We start from the raw sequence: 19524 nt of genomic DNA on the forward strand, positions 1-19524 counted from the left end.
TTCGTAAACTATCAAAATGTGTTAGGATTTTTTTATTAGGTTTTACGCTAAAATACGAGAACGTTTATTTTGCAGCGATCTACGAAAACGACGAAATGAGGAAGTGAGTCAAACGAATTCCCGAGGAAATCTGTATTCAGCAACTTCAGCTGTTTCATCGCTCTACTACAGCAGTATTCCACAGAACCCGGTTGCAACAGCCAAAGGTGTAAATTCCGCCAGTTCCCTCGCTACAAATATCACTAGATCAGCAACCTCGTTATCAATCTTCCGAAGAGAGAGCAAGTTGAAAGTGGACCAACGGTTGGAGGAAATTCATACTAAGGTATTTTATTTGGATTCTTCTTTATTTATTGAATAAATTTTGGATTAAGAGGAAGAATTTAGGCTAACATTTCAATGTAGAATTCTGAAACAATTTGGCTGTGCCAAAAAGACAGCATCCATTCCCGAACTGAAAACAGAATTCAACATATTTGAATTACTTGCAGATTTCGGAAACGTTGGCCAAGAACCGGCTTCTCCCGATACTAAAGGAATTTGGCGAATATCCGCACAAACACAGGCTATTAATATGGCGCACTCTGTTGCAGTTGCCAATGAATATCGAATGTTTGGACCGGCTGCTGCAGCAGGGTTACCATCCATGTGTGGCTGATTACGATCGGAAGTTCTCGCAATATGAACTGCGAACAGTGAGGAACATGAAAAAAGTTGTTTCCGGTCTCGCGAGCTGGGCGGTAGTTTTTGCCCAATGTGAATTTCTGCCATTTTTTGTGTACCCTTTCGTGCGCCTTTACCAGAACGATTCCCTGGCGTGTTTCGAAACCGTGGCCACGATTCTGCTCAACCAGTGCCAGCTGTGGTTTGAGTTCGCCCCGTTAGAGCCATTCAATTATTTGGGCCTGGTGGAAAACGTCCTTTGTGAGCTGGAACCAAAACTGATGAGTTTTTATCGCGAACGTAATATATCCTCACGCGTCTATGCACTGACAATGATGCAGACTGCATTTGCTGAGAATTTCGATGCCAATCAATGGGTTCGCGTTTGGGATCATGTGTTATCGAACGAGACGTATTTCATGGTGTTTTTCATTGCGGCCTACAACGCCGCTCATCGGTCAACTATTATGAGTTGCGCTTCCGCGAACGATGTGGAAACATTTTTTCGCGAGCCCTCATTGATAGATGCCGGCAGGGTGCTGAAAAGGACATACGATATGCTTGAACGCTGCCCGGACAACATTCATCCCCAGTACTACATGAAATCCTTTGTCTCTCTCAGCAGTGGCCTAGCGTCGTCGGCCGGCGCCAATCAGAATGGGCCATTGAAAAAGCATCCCAAATTGTACCAATGTTATGACCCCAGTCAGCTTGATAATCGCTATCAGGAAAAATCGTCCACAGGCACGTACAGTAGATTCAGCAACTTCCCGAAACATCTCATTGACACCAAAGCTGGCGATATGGATGATCTGAAAACAGAACAGCAGCAATTAGAGGCAAAAATAGCGGAACTGGAGAAACTGGAACTGGCTCTGAAAAACAAGGTTACGGACCATTTGGTCCAGCAAGAGCACGAGAACCGGATGCGAGGTAGGTGCAAATTCATTCTCATATGTATAAGTGCATTTTCCAATCAATTAAGTTTGCAACACGCATTTCGATGGCTGTGCACAAACTATGTGCGGCGAGATGCTGAATCATTCGTAAGCTCCGTTCCGGCGTTGACTATTTGTGGTATTTCGTCATGTTTTATTTATGCTAAGGTGTTTGGCTTAATTGACCTGATCTCTCTATTGGTGATTTAGCGATTATCACATTATAAATATCAACCAGCTGCTCACAGCACCTTATTGGTTTATCATTAACTTGGTGTTTGGAATGGACAGATAGATAATTTATTAGTAATTATAATCTCAATTATAAAGCAACAGTTTGAAAGCAGAAACTGAGCGAAATGGAAAGTTTGTAATTGTCATAAAGGAATTTTTATTTAATGGAGAAAATAAAAGCTTTGAATACAACAATCAGGGATCGGATATTTTTATCAGAATTCAGAGCTTAGGAAAAAAATTTAAATTAAAAAACAAATAAAAGGGAAATTATTGACCATTTTTCTTTAGGGAGGGTAACCGAAATCAGAATACATATTTGATAATTGAAGCTGATTCAAAATAGAACCAGTATATAGGATCAAAGATAATAGATGAAAATTTTAGTTTATTTGAGAATTGAAGATAAAATTGCAATTTTGAAAATGTTTAATGATGAATTATAAATACTGAGTAACGGTAGGTAATATTACAAGTTTGCATTTAGATTGAATAGTTTAGGAAAAAGGTAATTTTCAAACGCCTAGTTTTGTTTAGACTTTTTGGTAATTCTGAATTCAAATTATAGACCCCCCAATAAGTCTGATTCTTGACATAAAAATTGAGATCTGACTTAAAGAAAAAATTGGAATTATAATTAATGTCGGTTTTAGGAATACATGGCGGATTATGCTACTATGCGTATAATGCAACAATCAAAATAATTAATCATGATTGGTAAATAAAAAAAAATCGCCTCGACCAGGAATCAAACTCGAGTCTTCTGAATGCCTTTCCGGCGCCTTACCAATATGCTAAAAGCTGTAGTTGCTATATAATTCAGTTGACTTCATCGAGTTGAAATCGCTGCTAGATTCTACGGCAGAAAATGCTTCATCGTACTCGAATTTATTTTTATTTTCAACCGCCAAATTGATACTCCACTCCATGAAATACTTTATCGAATTTTGTCAGCTTATGTCACTTTAAGGAGAAGTTTGGTTTTATTAGTTTATTTGTATAAAAAATCAACGGATCACATGTTGATCCAAATGATAACTTAATCCTAAATAACTTTCTAAAATTAAAATCCACTCGACACAGTTCTGGACACGTCTAATATTTTCCCTCGGAAAAGTTTTTGAGATTCCGACAAAAGCGCTGTTGGCCCCATATATGTTCAAACGAATGGGAACGTAAAGCAGCAAATGCTGGTTTCTTAATCCTCGGGGACGTACACTAAGAGGGACAGCCTCCAGCAGCGTGGGAGAGTCTATTCTCGATGTCAGCAGGTCAGCCACAACCAGAGCTCGAGTAGCGTTCTTACGAACTTGAAGAGTATCCAAGTCTATGAGGTGGCAACGATTTTCGTTGCTTTGCAGACGAAACGGATCGTGCCAATTCAAGTAACGTAGGGCATTTCGCAAGAACAGGGTTGCTAGCGATTTTTCGTTTTGAAATTCCAAAGTTTTTCCCGGTTATTCCCAGGTTTTCTCCCGGTTATAAATGCTGATTTTCCCGATATTTATTATACTCGTTTTTGAAATAAAATTATGGTACATAAAAAAAACTCAATATAAAGGGCTTCAAATTTCTACTAACCAAAACTTGTTAAACGATTAGAAATCATGACAAACACTTCGGCGTCTTCTAACACGTAGTCTTTTCGTATTAAATTGACAGGTTTTCATGATTTTTTAAACAAATCTAACGAACTCCACAATTTAAACAATTTTGAAAAAATGAGTTCGGTTAAATTGATCTTGAAACTATAATGTAGTACTTTTAAGCCGATATAAATTTTCTAGAATTTTTAAAAGGTTCTAGAAAAAAAGGTCGAGTATGGTGGGGTAAAAGTACGACCTAAGTGCTATCTGATTTTTAGACAATTTTGCAGTTGTTTTTCTAAAAAACCAAGAGCAACATTTGATTCCTTAGACTTTTATCTCTCTTCTAAAAAATTACGAAGATAATCGATCGGCGCATATGATAGCAGTAGTCAAAATGCCTAACTGCTGTCGAAACGTACTCTTTTACCTTCCCTCTGGGGCAAAAGTTCGAATGATGTGGGGTAAACGTACAATCATTCAAAGTTCCACATTTCTGCATGAAGTCAAGAGGAAAATTATTTTATACTATTTCATTTCTAATACAAATCCTTTACATAGGCAAACAATCTGAGCTAATTCGGAGTTCTCCACTAATTCTTTATATTCGTCTGGTTTACGAAGTCCAGCTCTCATCGTATTTGAGCAATTTTTCGCGCGAGCAGGTTTTTTTAGATTCAAAAATATGCTCTGATGTTTCCAGTGCATTTAAAAAAAAGTTAAAACTTTGGATCTGAGTACCATTTGTACATTTGCCCCATTTGCAGCTTTTACTTTTGCCCCTTTAAGATTTTTTGTAATTAATAAAATGCAACTTTCCCTCATTTCATGCCTGGATGTAGGCAGTCCAAATCATTATCAATCCACGCCAGAGTTTGTAATTTTGCTGTTGCCAATTTGTGACAATCTTTAAACGTACTTTTACCGCACCTTATTCTATAATTTGTATAGAAATATGTTAACAATACATCGAAACATATTATAAAATCAACATGTATAGAGATTTGTCGTACAAATCTTAAAATTATCAGATTGCAGGAAAATATTTAGTTATTTTCTAAATGCAGTTAATTTTAAGATATGTTTTTTAAATAAATGTTTTTTTTAATACAAAACAATGAATAACTTTAGTAATAGTCATTTGAACTAAAGATTCGTGAAAATGTAGAAATCGTGTATAAGACAGGGCTGAGTTTTAATTGTTTGAGTGTAAAATATTAATTTTTATCAAGGTTAGGACCTTGGATTTCGTGAACTTCAAGGAACAGCTTACCGTAGAATGGATTAAAAAACTTAACACTTGCAATGTAATGCTTCGTTCCTCAGGCCAATTCGAACGAAATACACAACAACAACCACAACAACATTGGAAAACCAATATCTTTTATGGTGAAAAAGAGGTGTAACTCTGCTTAAAAACGTCTCACGCTGCCAAATTATTTGCTTGCGGAGAGCGAAAAATAAGATAACTCATATTTCTCCGCAATTAGCTAAAAAAGCGATTCGAACTTCGTTTGTTTACTAATGAACGAAAATAAGCGTTTATGAGAAAATATCAAACATATCAATTTTCCCGGTGAGGTGCCGAAATTCCCGGTATTTTCCCGGTTTCCCGGTGACGTGATGAAATTCCAAAGTTTTTCCCGGTTTTCCCGGTTCGCTAGCAACCCTGTAAGAAGCGCCGCTGGATAGCCTCGATTCGTTCAGCTCCGTTCTGATAGAAGGGGCACCAGACAGCTGATGCGTACTCGAGGATGGAACGAACTATGCAGCAATAAAGACTTTTGAGGCAGTACACTGTGGGATACGAGTAAATCAATCGTGTCATATGATGCAATAAGCTAAACAATGCAACTGGCACCACTATTTGCCAGCATTGTCATACCCGTCACGATTGAGATCTTTTCACTCCAATCTTCTCTTTCCCACCAATGCGCTTCGCCACTGGCTCAGTCAGATCGTCAGTCGTTCGTCTTTCGTGCATCACAACGGTCGTGCACAGCGATGCCACACATACCGATTTTCCGGTATTTATACCGATTTTTGAACAAAATTTTGACCAAGAATCGGTATATACCGATTACCGATTTTTGGCAAAACATACCGATTTCATACCGATTTTTAAGATTTTAACTCAAAATTCATTTCACTTCAACATTTCCACTTCATTCAAGCTATCCTCTTAAAGGTCCCGTAGAATGAAGACGAAGTTTGGTAGCTGGCGTGGCGTAACTTTGATCTGTACAACTTTTAAAGTATTCTGCAAAGATCTCCACGGCTCACTCTCATAATTCGTTCAGTTGTTCGCGCTGTTTTGTTCTTTCAAATGATGCACTGTTATGGTACTCAACCTCAAAGCCAATGGACTAAGCTCAAGGCTGATATTTGACCTTCTGCGACTGCCAATAAAAGTTCCTTAAGGTCAATCTCAATTGACGATCGCATTAAAGCTCTTGTCTCATGAGATGCTAACTTTTCAAGGAAACACATACACTCGTCGCCAGATGGGGTATGTCGAGATTTGAAGTGCAATCAGATACACGGTGTATAAAATTATCGGTATAATCTTCAATCCTTCTGCATCTTGTTAGCCAAATAAATTATATCATAAGTACCTAAACTGTAGAGATCGCAGAACAAAAGATCACGCCAGACAAAATGGGTTTCAGTTAAAGTAAAACTATGGGTTTTTTAATCTTTTTCGGAAGAACACCTTCTTTTGGAGCACATCTCTCATTTATTTTCGCATAAAATTCTTGGATTTTAATATGACTAGGGTAAATGTACCCGACCTTGGCACCTAAGGCATGGTTTACCCTTTTTCTCGACATTCCAACCTTCCTGTTGAGTGTACTGTAGAACATCCTTTGAAGAATTTACTTGCTAACTTGCTTAGAGTTCAACAAAAATATGTGTTCTCTATGGAACTTTCATTAATGTAAGCAAAATGCATGCAAAGTACTCACTGCGGTGCTCCAATTACTTGGCCGCCGTTCCAATTGTTTTCCGTTTCTATGATCCGATTCTTGGCCACCAGCAGAGTGCAATAGATCTTTACCAACAAGGCTCAATTGACAGTTAACAGAATCGTTGGCTATTCTGAATATAAGGCCACTGACAGAATGACGTCAGCTGAGCGTAAAGTTCTATGCGACGATGGAACACCGGGCGCCACTCATACAACAAAAAGGCTTTTGAAAACATTGATGAACTTGGTTGGAAGGGAAGCACAAAATAAGCTTTCATTTCAAAAAGTCGGAAGTCCAGAAATTCCGCAATGCGACTGCGACACATAGGGTTATTTTCACTACCAAACAACTGTCTTCATATTGTGGAATTTGGCTTCATAAAGTAAGAAATTAAAAAATTCCTTGAAAGGTATTTTAAAATTTCGCCCTTTTGAATTTGTTAGCTGAGATTATGAGCTTCTGGCAAGAGCCATCTCGAATGCCCGGGGCGTTGCGCAGTGGATTGATACGCCAAAAAGATGTAATAATGTAAACCTTGCTAAAACATTTTTTAAATCGACTCACAAATTTTAAGGAATAATTGGAAAGAAAACGATATTTTCCTGAACTTCCAGCTTCTGTTTGCAAGAAAAAAATTAGAACAAAAATCTATAAAATAAATTCTGAGTATATGGTCCCCAAGCAATAGAAAACGATTCCAAAACTCAATTAATTGTGTATTTTATATACTAAAGTCATAAATTGCCATCGATCTAACAATTTTTGGATAAGAAAAACATCTTAAGTCTTGTGATATGCTTAATTTAACTTAGTTTTTTTTTATATTTCAAACCACTGTGTGCTGTAGGAGACCACGTGGCTTTTGCTCGGCAGACTGCAATGCAAATGCTGTTCGCACGCATACCAATGTACCTTCGATTCATGGTTCCCAAATAGCGATTTTGGCATTTTCAATGCTTGGATATGACTTTTAGTTAGTCGAATTACTTATGTTCTCCAACTTATTTCAAAGCTTAAGTTGATAGAAACGGTCTTATAATACAACCCAATTAGTATGAAAACATTTGTGCGTAGTTTTAAATGAAGTTTTAGGGAAAACATCAGCCCAAAAATACCTCTTTAATGAACATGTATTTTTTCCAGCTTCCAACACTGGTGGTGTATTTCGATTGAAGTTGCATGCCAAGAAAAGGAACAAAATTAGTTTTAAATTTTTATTCAAAACCTCAATAAATATTCACTCTTTGGTCTTTCTAGTACTTTTTGATTTTTTGCCGAGTTTAACTGTAAGCATGAGTATTTATTGCAAATTTTTCAAATGAATGTCCGCGTTTGAAATCGCATGTGAATTTAACAGTTGCACTAGAAAGGTGAGTTCATCTGATTTTCATACGATGATTTCCAACATAATTTCCACGGATGCAGATCGAAAAAAATTAACTTCTTTATTAAAGTACAAAGAATCAAAAACTCCGGTATGCACAGATTTGAAACAAATTATTCTCTTCGCAATGAAAATATATTCAAAATTTTTCAAGCTCAATTTGGACCTGAAAAACATGAAAAGATATGTTGGCATGCCAAGAAAAGGACCATGCCAAAATAGGGCTCACTTACCCTAATACGTGATTTTTCATAAAATAAAATTAATTATTTATTGGCTATAAAAAAAATGAAGCAACAACTCTCTCAACTTTCTGCAATCATTTCATTTTCTAATCGCTAGAACTCATATCTAATACTAAAAGCTGAATTGGCCAACTTGGCGAAAATCCATCAATAAAACGAAGAACATCAACTTGGGTCCATATTTACCTCGAAGGTCAAAAAGCCTTTGGATTTTTAAGTGCTTACTAAATAAAAATTTAGGTTGACCTGGTTCTATTATTGCCTTATCGAGTTTATCAAATTTACATCCCACTTTAGCCAAACATTAAAGTCTCAAGTTTCTACTTAATTTATATGCCTAACCAACGTGTAACCTGAAAGGGCCCGCCACGCCTCTATTTTTCTTATCAAATGGTCACTAGTTAAAATTAATTTCCATTCAGTTATGAGTACTGGAAAGAAACACTTATTTCGGATTTTCTGCTGAATTTTCATTTGTGATTTTTGCTTTTGTCAGCAAAAGCAGATAAGGCTATGATCATTTAGAATCCGGGCAATTACAAACGTGTGTATTTTGAAAACTATTCATCTGATCGAAAAACTTTCTATGGAGGAATTGAAGGTGTGAATATGACATTTAATGTAAAAATATAAAAAAAATATATTTATCAATGATTTCAAGAAATACGATAACTTTTTCATAAAATCTCTTTTTTATCTTTGCACACTTTTTTCAGTCATGTATTGATTTATTTTTTTACCACAGAAGCAAAACCTTTGAAAAATCATGGTATTAGCTTAGCTAGCTTAGCTTGATTAACTACTCACATCCACCTTAAACCGTAAAACCCGAAGTGCATGGTTGTAGAAAATGCATGACTTGTTCCAAAATCCACTTATGATAACAATCACTTCGAGTTCCACGATCGCTGGCGTGGCTCAGTAGAACTAGTTCCACATCGCCAATGGTTGCTACTCCGTGATTGACCGAGGCCATCAATTTTATTCAGAGGTCAAATGAATGGTGTTTGGGACTAGCAACTCATTCACACTGCACAAAACTGATGCTCTCTCTTTTAACGTCAATAACGGCGCTGGCCACGTCCTAGTAGTCAATGGATAGATTGGAAGAAAGAGAATAGGATGAAAGATCTATTTTGTGCTTTAGGACCGAGGTCACCTCTGCATCCTAGCAATATAATTTTGGTTAGGAGATGGGTTAAAGGAATTGATTGGGAGACACTTTTGACTAGTGTTACGATGAACCATAAACATTATTTTTCTGACTCATAAAGTTCCTATAAAAAGCTTTCAGTTTATAAGCAAGTAGAGCGCAATCTTTTCTAGTTTTTTGTGAGCTTTCGACTGTGAGACTAATTAATCGCTTGTATGTTTTTTATAAGCACTAACATTTAAGAATTCGGGAATCAAATTACTAACGTGATGGGTGGAATTTTATTATATACCCCCAAGTAATCTTTTGTTTCCAAGGTAATGCTAGTGTAATATGGCATTTGTTTTTTGTATCTTGAGATACAAATTGAAAAGGTTCGGGTGATATATTTCGGATCATGCTGGGCAAATGTTTGGTAGCTATTAATAATTTTGAAAGAGGAGATTTTCAAACAAGTTAAGCTCTTTACATTTGAAATTATCTAAGCGAACGAACATGCTTTTGATAATAAATATTCTTAAGTGAATCAACACAAATAAAACAAAAAACATATTTGTGAAAACTTATCATAATTTCGAAGGACTAAAACTCCTGAACATGATCCTTTACAAAGCGTGTTTAAAAAAATTAAAATGGACTCCTATCCCAAAGAACACAAGTTAATTACATTAACTAGCAACATAACGCTTAAAGGTTCGACTATTATTTATAATACAATCAATCATGCTCTCAGTTAGAAAATATATATATCAGGTTAAAAATCAAAGTAAGATTACAGAACTATTTCCATGTACACAACCAACTACTTTGGTTGAGTCTCTAACTAAACTTCTGAAGCACACATTAAAAACACCATTAAAATAACCGTTGAACTGAATTGTGCATGTTCTTATGCTTGAATATAAAAAGCTTTACCAAAACATTTTGGTCAGCCAACTTTGGAGAAGAAAAATCAGTTTGAACGCAACCGATATGTTACCATCTTGACCTTCTGTGAAACGTAATGTTCATACCTTCCTGACTACGATAATTTTTAAATCAATGAAATATTTTTCACTTCATAAATTTATAAAAAGAATGGTCTTTCTACTATTTTGGATTTATGATTCATTCTTTGTACTGTTTTTACTATCCGCTATCGCAAGTATGAGAAAAATTTAATTATGCTATCCGAAGGTGTAATCTTCAACTGACATCAGAAAAAGAACTGACCCGTAACTTGCGTTTCAGTTTGCACAAAAAAATAACAATGCAATTTATCTAATGAAACATCCCCTGCTTGGCTGATCATGTTGTTTATCAAAATATTCTAAATAAACCCCTAAAAGCTTTTATTTTTAACTATATGCTAAAATTTAAAACAAACTACTTATCTTAGAAATAATGTTGATCCGTCCGGCAGTTGAAATCAATTCTCCATCAGCTTTACAACACCCCAAGGTTGTTCCGGAAGGCGTAGCGCTAGCATCCCGTTTTGGGACAAACTTTTCATTTACTTTGAAATTCAGAAAATCCAGAACCTCCATTTCAGAACTCTTGAAAATTTTCCTCCAACAAAAAAAAAAACACTTCCGTCATCCAAAACCTTTGAAAAATCATGGTATTTTACACAAACTCGCCTGGAAAAAGCAATTAGAATCTGGTTGGAACCTTTTCATGAGTAGGCATCTCGAAGAATTTGATTTCTTAAATCCGGTTTTAACATAAATTTTGTTGTCCATCAGAACATACCTGTCATATTGCGTAAAAACCGGATGCATAGATTGCAATCTTTGGAACTGATCATTTTTAATTATTTACTTGGTGTCTTCTAGTCAGGCCACACTTTTTGCCTGCCGGAATTGGACATTTTGCATTATTTAAGGGGTCTGCATTCAGTTATCCCCAATAACCAGAGACTTTTTACCATATTTAAGATCAAGGGTTGCACTCCGATGGTTGGTTTGAACTTCGTGTGGATCCTAGAGTGGCTCCTTATACTTCTTCACCATTTAATTCGAAAAAAAAAATCAGAAAAAACCAACAGTTCATGAACTTTCAAGTCAACAATGATTAATTTTCGAAGCGCAAAATGCTTAAAAGGAGCAAATTCGTGCAACATTATTTTTACCATGTCTTTTTGCGACATTAATATCTCAAACACACGTTAACTTAAAAATCTATCAAAAATAGGCAAGATAGCCCTTTTCATAACAAACAGAACGCTACTAAAGTTTTGCATATCCGAGCTCTATTAACGTAGCTATCACCGAAATAAAGTGCCCGGATACTAAATGATCATAGCCTTAGTTTTTAAATTAAAAAAAATGTAAATAAAAAGTTGTAAATGTAAATGTAAAAATGTAAAAAATAAAATTCTGTTAAAATTTCAAAACCGTCATTATGTGTAAACTATTGTTACCTAGAACCAATTTACGGAGAAAATGCAATAATATATGCTAAAACACATTTAGTCAGTTATTTTTGAACTAAAAATGAACATTCATAAGAGTTCTTAGACTTGATGTTTATTGCAAGCTTCTATTTAAAAAAAAATACTTTAGCAAGTTGATAATGTAAGCATTTTTGAATATCCACCTCAAATACCGATTTTCATACCGATTTTTAGGATTTACATACCGATAAAAGATTTTTTTGGGTTTCAAAATACCGATAGAAATGTGGCATCACTGGTCGTGCACTTTCACCGCGAAGTCCATAACAACAGTTTACGCGTTGATCGGACAAACGGATTGAGATTGTTCAGGTTCTATGCTAGACTCTGGAACTGGTCCCACATTTTGGCGACCGTGACAGGACAGGACATCACAGTGTTGGTGTCCCCTAAGTTGGTGTCCCGAAGTGAAAAAAAAATGAAATCAAGTTTGAGACGCCAACAAAACGGCGCACACAGGGGTAAATGAACCTAATAAGCGATCAAAATTATTTGCGGACAAACGGTAAACGATAGACATTTGATGTCTTCGCAACATTTTTATATTTTTTGATGATCTATCAAATTCTTGAAAGAAAAAAGTGATTTTTTCACCTGGAAGGGAGATAAAAAAAATTATTTCTTGAAATAATTAGTTGAGCTTCTTGATGTCTTCACAAAAGTTGTAGATCTTATTATTTTAAGCAACTTTGTTGAAGACATCATAAAGATCGCATGAAATTCAAAAAAGTTACCAGCATTTAAAAAATAACGAGAATTTTAACAAGTAATTTTGAGTTTTTATTTAATATCTTTTTAAGTATACGATTTACAAACTTGGTATATTTGAGAAAGTTGTTCAAATTGTTAAAATACACAATTTTGTAGAACATTTCAAATACATATTTCAACTAAGAAAGGAGATTTACTGCAAAATATCCAAAATAATGTCTATTTTCAGTAAGTTATAACTTAAGAGTTCGGACGAGTTCGGATAATTTTTTGAGTGGATTTTGTTGGTCAAGTTATTGGCTTTCCATTGATATATAAATTAAACATTAGTTTTGAATAGATTTTCTGCAAACTAGCAATCAATAATGAGCTTTTTCCTTTAGAAATACTTAAAATTCGAAGAAAAAACCCCCCAATTTTTCCTGTTTTTAGAGGAAAAAGCTCATTTTTGATTGCTTGTTTGAACAAAATCTATTCAAAACTAATGTTTAATTTATATATCAATGGAAAGCCAATAACTTGACCAACAAAACCCACTTAAAAAATTATCCGAACTCGTCCGAACTCTTAAGGTTATAACTTTCTGAAAAAATGCATTATTTTGGATATTTTGCAGTATATCTCCTTTCTTAGTTGAAATATGTATTTGAAATGTTCTACAAAATTGTGTGTTTTAACAATTTGAACAACTTTCTCAAATATACCAAGTTTGTAAATCGTGTACTTAAAAAGATATTAAATAAAAACTCAAAATTACTTGTTAAAATTCTCGTTATTTTTTAAATGCTCGTAACTTTTTTGAATTTCAAGCGATCTTTATGATGTCTTCAACAAAGTTGCTTAAAATAATAAGATCTACAACTTTTGTGAAGACATCAAGACGCTAAACTAATTATTTCAAGAAATAATTTTTTTATCTCCCTTCCAGATGAAAAAATCACTTTTTTCTTTCAAGAATTTGATAGATCATCAAAAAATATAAAAATGTTGCGAAGACATCAAATGTCTATCGTTTACCGTTTGTCCGCAAATAATTTTGATCGCTTATTAGGTTCATTTACCCCTGTGTGCGGCGGTCAGAAAAGTGAAAAAATGAGCAAGTGATGACAATCTGGAAATTTGACAATGGCTTACAGAAAAACCAGCGGATACCGGTATATAAATTGCTATAGTTCGGCGGATACCGACTATAGATTGAAAACCGGCGGATACCGGTATAAAAATTCCCATAGTTCGGTGGATACCGGCTATGGTTTAGAAAATCCGGCGGATATACGTATAGTTCGGCTGATACCGACTATATATTGAAAACCGGCGGATACCGGTATATAAATTGGTATAGTTCGGCGGATACCGGCTATAGATTGAAAACCGGCGGATACCGGTATAAAAATTTTCATAGTTCGGCGGATACCGGCTATGGTTTAGAAAATCCGGCGGATACTGGTTTAAAGATTCCCATAGGTTGGCCGACTATGGATCAAAATCCGGCGGATACCGGTTGTAATTCTTTCAGTTCGAATATGAATAAAAAAAAAACCGCTGATACCGGTGGGTGATGCCAAGCTGTTCGGTGGATGCCGACTTAAAAAAAAAACCCGGCGAAAACCGATGAATGAGAATCATAAGTTCGGCGGAAACCGACTTTGAATTAGAAATAAAACAATGAAAACGGCGGATACCGGAGATTTTAATTCAGTTTTTCGGCGGATACCGACCAATGGATTGAAGAAATAGGTAAATACCGAATATCAGGGTACGATAGCTTGGCGAATGTCGACTATAAATTGCAATGCGTGGATACCGTTGCCAAAAAAAAAGGAATGATGAAGGAAATCTCAATAAAGAAAAAAAATGGGAATTTGTCTAATGATTTACTGTTTTCTTCACGTAACCAACTATCTCTTGATGTTTTGAGAAAAAAATAAATATTGTGGCGGATACCGAATGATTGAATATCATTGTATTGTTTCTTGTTTTATGCCTTCGACTTTGAAACTTTGGTTGAATGAAGTTGAAAAAATGATTATGATTTTTTACTTTTGACGTTCCGTTGATTCAAAGTCATTGTAGACACACTTCGAGATCGCAAACTGCTGTTTACGAATCCTGGCGGAAACAGGTCCATTGAAAATTACCATAATATTTATCAAAAGCACATGCGGGAACCCCTGTAGATTACGACGGATATGCTAAGGCTCAAATGTTAATACTTTAGTAAATATCGAAGCGATTTGCTCTGGGCAAATTATTCGGCAAACTGGCGGATAGATTTTTTGAGTGAACGATTTGTAACCGTATGATATTTATCTCCAATGTATTAAATAGAAAATGTTTTAAATCTTTCAAATTCAATTGATTGTAGATGTTAATAAAAAGCTAAACCAATTACCTTAACAATCGAATTGAGTCCAGCTTGTTTCCTGAAAGACAAATAATTTTCTGATCTGTCTCGAGAACACATATTATGTTTAAGCATAACATATGTTACGAAACAAATTTCTCAAAGAAGATCAGTTGGTACATAGATATATGAACAGCGTTTTCAATCTTTAAAACGAGTTAATTGTTGAATATTAGGACAACTCGTAAATGATGAACACCGGCAAATGAATCAAATTTGATTGTTGTTTTTTACTTGATAGCATATATTCTTGAAGAGGAATGCTCACGTGAGAAAATATATGAACTGAATCAACTGCCGGAATTTGAGTCTTTTCCAAAAAATAATATCTGACCTTAATCTGAGTTTTGTTGGGATTGTGAAGGCTGCTAGGTTTGGTCCGAGTCTCATGGCAAAGTCTGTGATTTTCATTTGACACGTTGGTCTCTATTTTGAATTAACAAGTTAGGGGTTTGTTTTCAGGAGACTCCTGGAATCTGGAATTTCTTCTGAAGTCTGATACAAAGATTTGACTAAGAAATTTAAAATGAATCAAAATACGGAAGCAGAATCGAAAATGAAATGATTCTAAGTTATAATTTATTACTATAAATTTGATGTTTCAGATTCAGAGTTTGTCTTGATTACCTAAGAGAAATAAAAAAAAACTAAAGGAATTTGAAAACGAGTGAGTATTGGAAAACGTTATTTTTCGAAGCTAGAATTAAGAGAAAGATCGTGAATAAATGAAAACTTCTACGTTGTTTTGTTGAATTCGCAAAAAGGCAAATATGGAGCTAAATATAAATTTAAAGAAGAGCTGGCATTAGTAATTAGGAAAAAACGACTGTAAAGTGTAAAAAAAAAACGTAGAAGCTTCTCTCATGAAAAGATCGATGAGCGAATCACGACCGCAATGTTTTGTGATATGTTTGTGATAATGTTTTGTCATATGATGCAATAAGCTAAACAATGCAACTGGCACCACAATTTGCCAGCATTGTCATACCCGTCACGATTGAGATCTTTTCCCTCCAATCTTCTCTTTCCCACCAATGCGCTTCGCCACTGGCTCAGTCAGATCGTCAGTCGTTCGTCTTTCGTGCATCACAACGGTCGTGCACTTTCACCGCGAAGTCCATAACAACAGTTTACGCGTTGATCGGACAAACGGATTGAGATTGTTCCGGTTCTATGCTAGACTCTGGAACTGGTCCCACATACACGACTTTGAAGTATTTGGCCATGCGAAACAGGAATCCAAGGTTTCTAGAAGCTTTGTCAACAACATAGTTCGTGTGAGTCTTGTACTCCAGCCGTTGATCGAGGATAACTCCTAGATCGTTGATGTGTTCCACTCGGGTGATGGTATCGCTTCCAAGGATGTACTCAGCATGAAATGTGTGCCGTTTACGGGAAAATTATATTACCGAGCATTTGCTGCGGTTCAACGGCAGGCAGTTAATGTCGCACCAGTAAGCAAATACGGAAAATTGCTGCTGTAAAAAGTCGATGTCGTCTTGGTTGTTTATGGCGTGAAAAAGTTTCACGTCATCAGCATAAGCGAGTTTTGTGCCGTCAAGAAGCGAGATTGCGTCATTGAAGTAGATTACGAAAATTATCGGTCCTAAATGGCTTCCTTGGGGCACGCCTGAGGGGGCAGGGAATTACCTGGAAAAGGATTCACCAACTCGAACGGATAATTTCCGTCCCGTTAAATAACTCCGGAACCAATCCAGTAGAGATCCAAGAGTTTGAGCTTTGCAATAGCATGGTTCACCTTGTCGAACGCAGCAGAGAGATCAGTGTAAATGGCGTCAGTTTGGGTCTTCCTGGCAAAGCAGTCTTGAACGAAAGATGTGAAGCTCAGTAAGTTGGTAGTTGTGGATCGTTTAGGCATGAATCCATGCTGGTCGTTGAAAACTTGAGGCTTGCAGAACGAGAAAACATGATCCATAATAACCAGTTCAAAGAGTTTGGATATCACGCAAAGACCTGATATCCCACGGTAGTTGCTATTATCTCGCTTGTCCCCTTTTTTTGTGGACAGGAAACATAGGAGCTTCCTTCCAAAGTGAGGGAAAAATTGCGTTGTCCAGCGATGATTGAAACATATATTTGATGGGAGTCAGCAAAAGTGGCATAAAACGTGTTACGTCATACACGAACGCGCCGGCGCTACCAACGAGCCCCCACCAGAGTTCGCCTGTCATGGCCCACGATGAGAAAGAAAAGGAGAGAGAAACTAAACAACGGCATGTCATATCAAAAACGCATGTGATCCAGAAGGCAAACAATTCTAAACCATTTTGAGTATTCCGTTATTAACTGCCTGGTAATACTGAACTTTAAGTTGCACAGTTGTAAGGTAGTTAGTTGGCATCCACATTCACCGGTATTTTGCTAAAAGAGTTTAGAATAGTACATTTGTTTTAAGGATAAATTTATGCTCTTTATAGTTCATGCAGTAAGGTGTTCTAGTGACTATAGTTCATGCAGTTAGGTGTACTATTGACTAGTGACTAGTACAGTTAATGTTAATGACAGACTGACTAGTACTACAGGTAACATACAATCATTGATGACAGCACACTGAAACATGAACTTAACGTTAAACTTATGCTAGGTCTCACGCAACACGAACGAACAGTACCGTACTGGGTAGAACTCCGAACTCCGAACAGCGACGAGAAACATTTATATACAAACCGTAAGTCATCTGATATTAATTTAATGACGGTGCACAGAAGCATAAAAATATCGTTGAACTTATGTCAGGTTTCACGCCCCGTGAGTTAAAACTCCCACACTAGGTCGAAATTCGGACAGCACACCGATTATTAAAAAACGTAAGTCACCTGTAGAAAAACGATTGCGCATGAACATAACACAACAGAACTTGAATTAAAAATTAAACTTATGTTAGGTCTCACGGAACACGATAAACTATTACCGTACGGGATCGCATTCCAGACAGCAAACGAGATACGATAAAACACTAAACGTAAGTCATCTAATGATAACAATATCATCTCAGTTTATACAATCAAAGTTTTCGCGTTACTAACGTAGTTTACCCTATTGTATATCGCTTGCAGGAGAAACCACTGATTAATAAAATCTGTTCAAATTCACGGAAGTCGATCGTACCGTCTTGTTACCAGCTTCGGGAACAAATTAAATTTCTCGTTTACTTTGGAATGATGAATAACGAAGATGGAAATGGTTCAAATAATAATACAAGTAATTCAGCCGGTAGTGAAGGGGCGAGTTGTGGAACATGCCGTAGACCTGATACCAATCGAATGGTGCAGTGTGACCAATGCGATGTTTGGTATCACTATGAGTGCGCTGGCGTAGATGAAAGTGTAGCAAATCGGGATTGGATTTGTGTAAAGTGTGAGAGGAAGTCTTTGCTGAAGGAAAGGGTTTCTTTAATCGGTGAACGCGATGAACTCCGTAAACAGCAGAAGCGGTGGCAACAAGATCTACAACAACAGAAGCGGTTAGAAAAACAGCAGCAGCAGCAGTTAGAAACGCAACAGCAGATGTTGGATCATTTTGAGCAGCTTCAGTTGCAGTGGCCCATGTCGCAGCCGTATAGTAGGCAGTCGGAAGCTTCAGCCCCTAGCATTGGTAAAGAGAATTCTTCAACAGATCTTCCCGGGAGAAATACAGGAACTATCCCAAAGGATGTGACGTTTTGCCGTAGTGGAAACTTGCGTGTAGAGGAACAACATGAGCCATCGGTCAATCGGTCGATTGATCCGAATGGATCGTTGAACAGAACTAAGAAAGCGGGTTCGAAAAGCTCTAGACCAGTGGTCGGCAACCTTTTGAGTCGGAAGAGCCAAAAACTTCAAATTATCAAAAATTCAAAGTTTGAAAGAGCCACATTAAAGATTTAATGTTTTTGTTTTGATTAAAAAAAATTAAAATATATGAATAATCAATAATCAATGAACATTAAGTTTTACGAAAATAACTTAAAGCTTTTTAGAGTTTTTTTTTTATAACTCTTGTATTTTCTCTTAAATAAATATGTTTCTGATTACCATTAATTACATGGATTTTTTTCTGGATCGTCAATTCTTCAAACTTGGTTTGATTTTAATGCGTTAGCAAATATCGAGTATAGAAAATTTTAAATCCCTGTAAAGCTTAAATCAATACTTTTCATGATGTTACAGAGAAAGATTTGAAAATATTTACATAAGCGTAATATTTATAATTTCTTCGGCAAAGAGAAGCTTTTAAAATAACAATGGAAAGGGCAGTTAAGAGAAAATTTCATACGATTCACACCTAAATCTCGTATGTCTCTTAGTAATAATGTTTATGAGTTAGATTACTCACTTTATTCATTCCAAAGTGGAACCGTCCTTCCAGCTAGAAGGAAATCAAAATCAATCCGACCCGCATCCGCCAGAAGAATTTTCCGACCCGATCATCCGACGCCCACGCCTCACTTCAATCTAATACAGTCCACCCGCAATTTGTTCACCACCCGAACAGATACTTTTAAAGTTACAAAACAAAAATTAAACAGAAATAAATCAAGCGTGATTAACTCTTAATTGAAAATGAAAAAAAATATTTCCGTTCCTGACACTTCGTCCAAATAGGTCAATTTAGTTATTGATTACAAGTATTCAGTCTTTGACTAAACTTTCAAATAGATTTTCAAAACTAAAATTTCCTTCATTCTCAAAGCTGATTCGAGTTTGAAAAGCTGTTAAACTATAATTTGTAATTCTCAATTCTTAGTTTTGAAATTTTGTACTTGAATTTCATGTTTTTATTCCTTTTAAACCCGTTATTTAT

At 36.0% G+C, this 19524-nt stretch overlaps 1 protein-coding gene across 1 annotated transcript in view; it reads left to right on the forward strand.

The window, feature by feature from the left end:
• LOC129753178 (TBC1 domain family member 31) overlaps nucleotides 1-19524 on the forward strand; it is a 61669-nt gene that overhangs the window by 21743 nt on the left and 20402 nt on the right. The window contains exons 5-6 of the mRNA XM_055748972.1: nucleotides 76-325; nucleotides 492-1596. Of these exons, the coding sequence (XP_055604947.1) occupies nucleotides 76-325; nucleotides 492-1596 (1355 nt within the window). The remainder of the gene's footprint in view (nucleotides 1-75; nucleotides 326-491; nucleotides 1597-19524) is intronic.

The sequence above is a fragment of the Uranotaenia lowii genome, chromosome 3, assembly GCF_029784155.1.
Source record: "Uranotaenia lowii strain MFRU-FL chromosome 3, ASM2978415v1, whole genome shotgun sequence".
Taxonomy (NCBI): Eukaryota; Metazoa; Arthropoda; class Insecta; order Diptera; family Culicidae; genus Uranotaenia; species Uranotaenia lowii.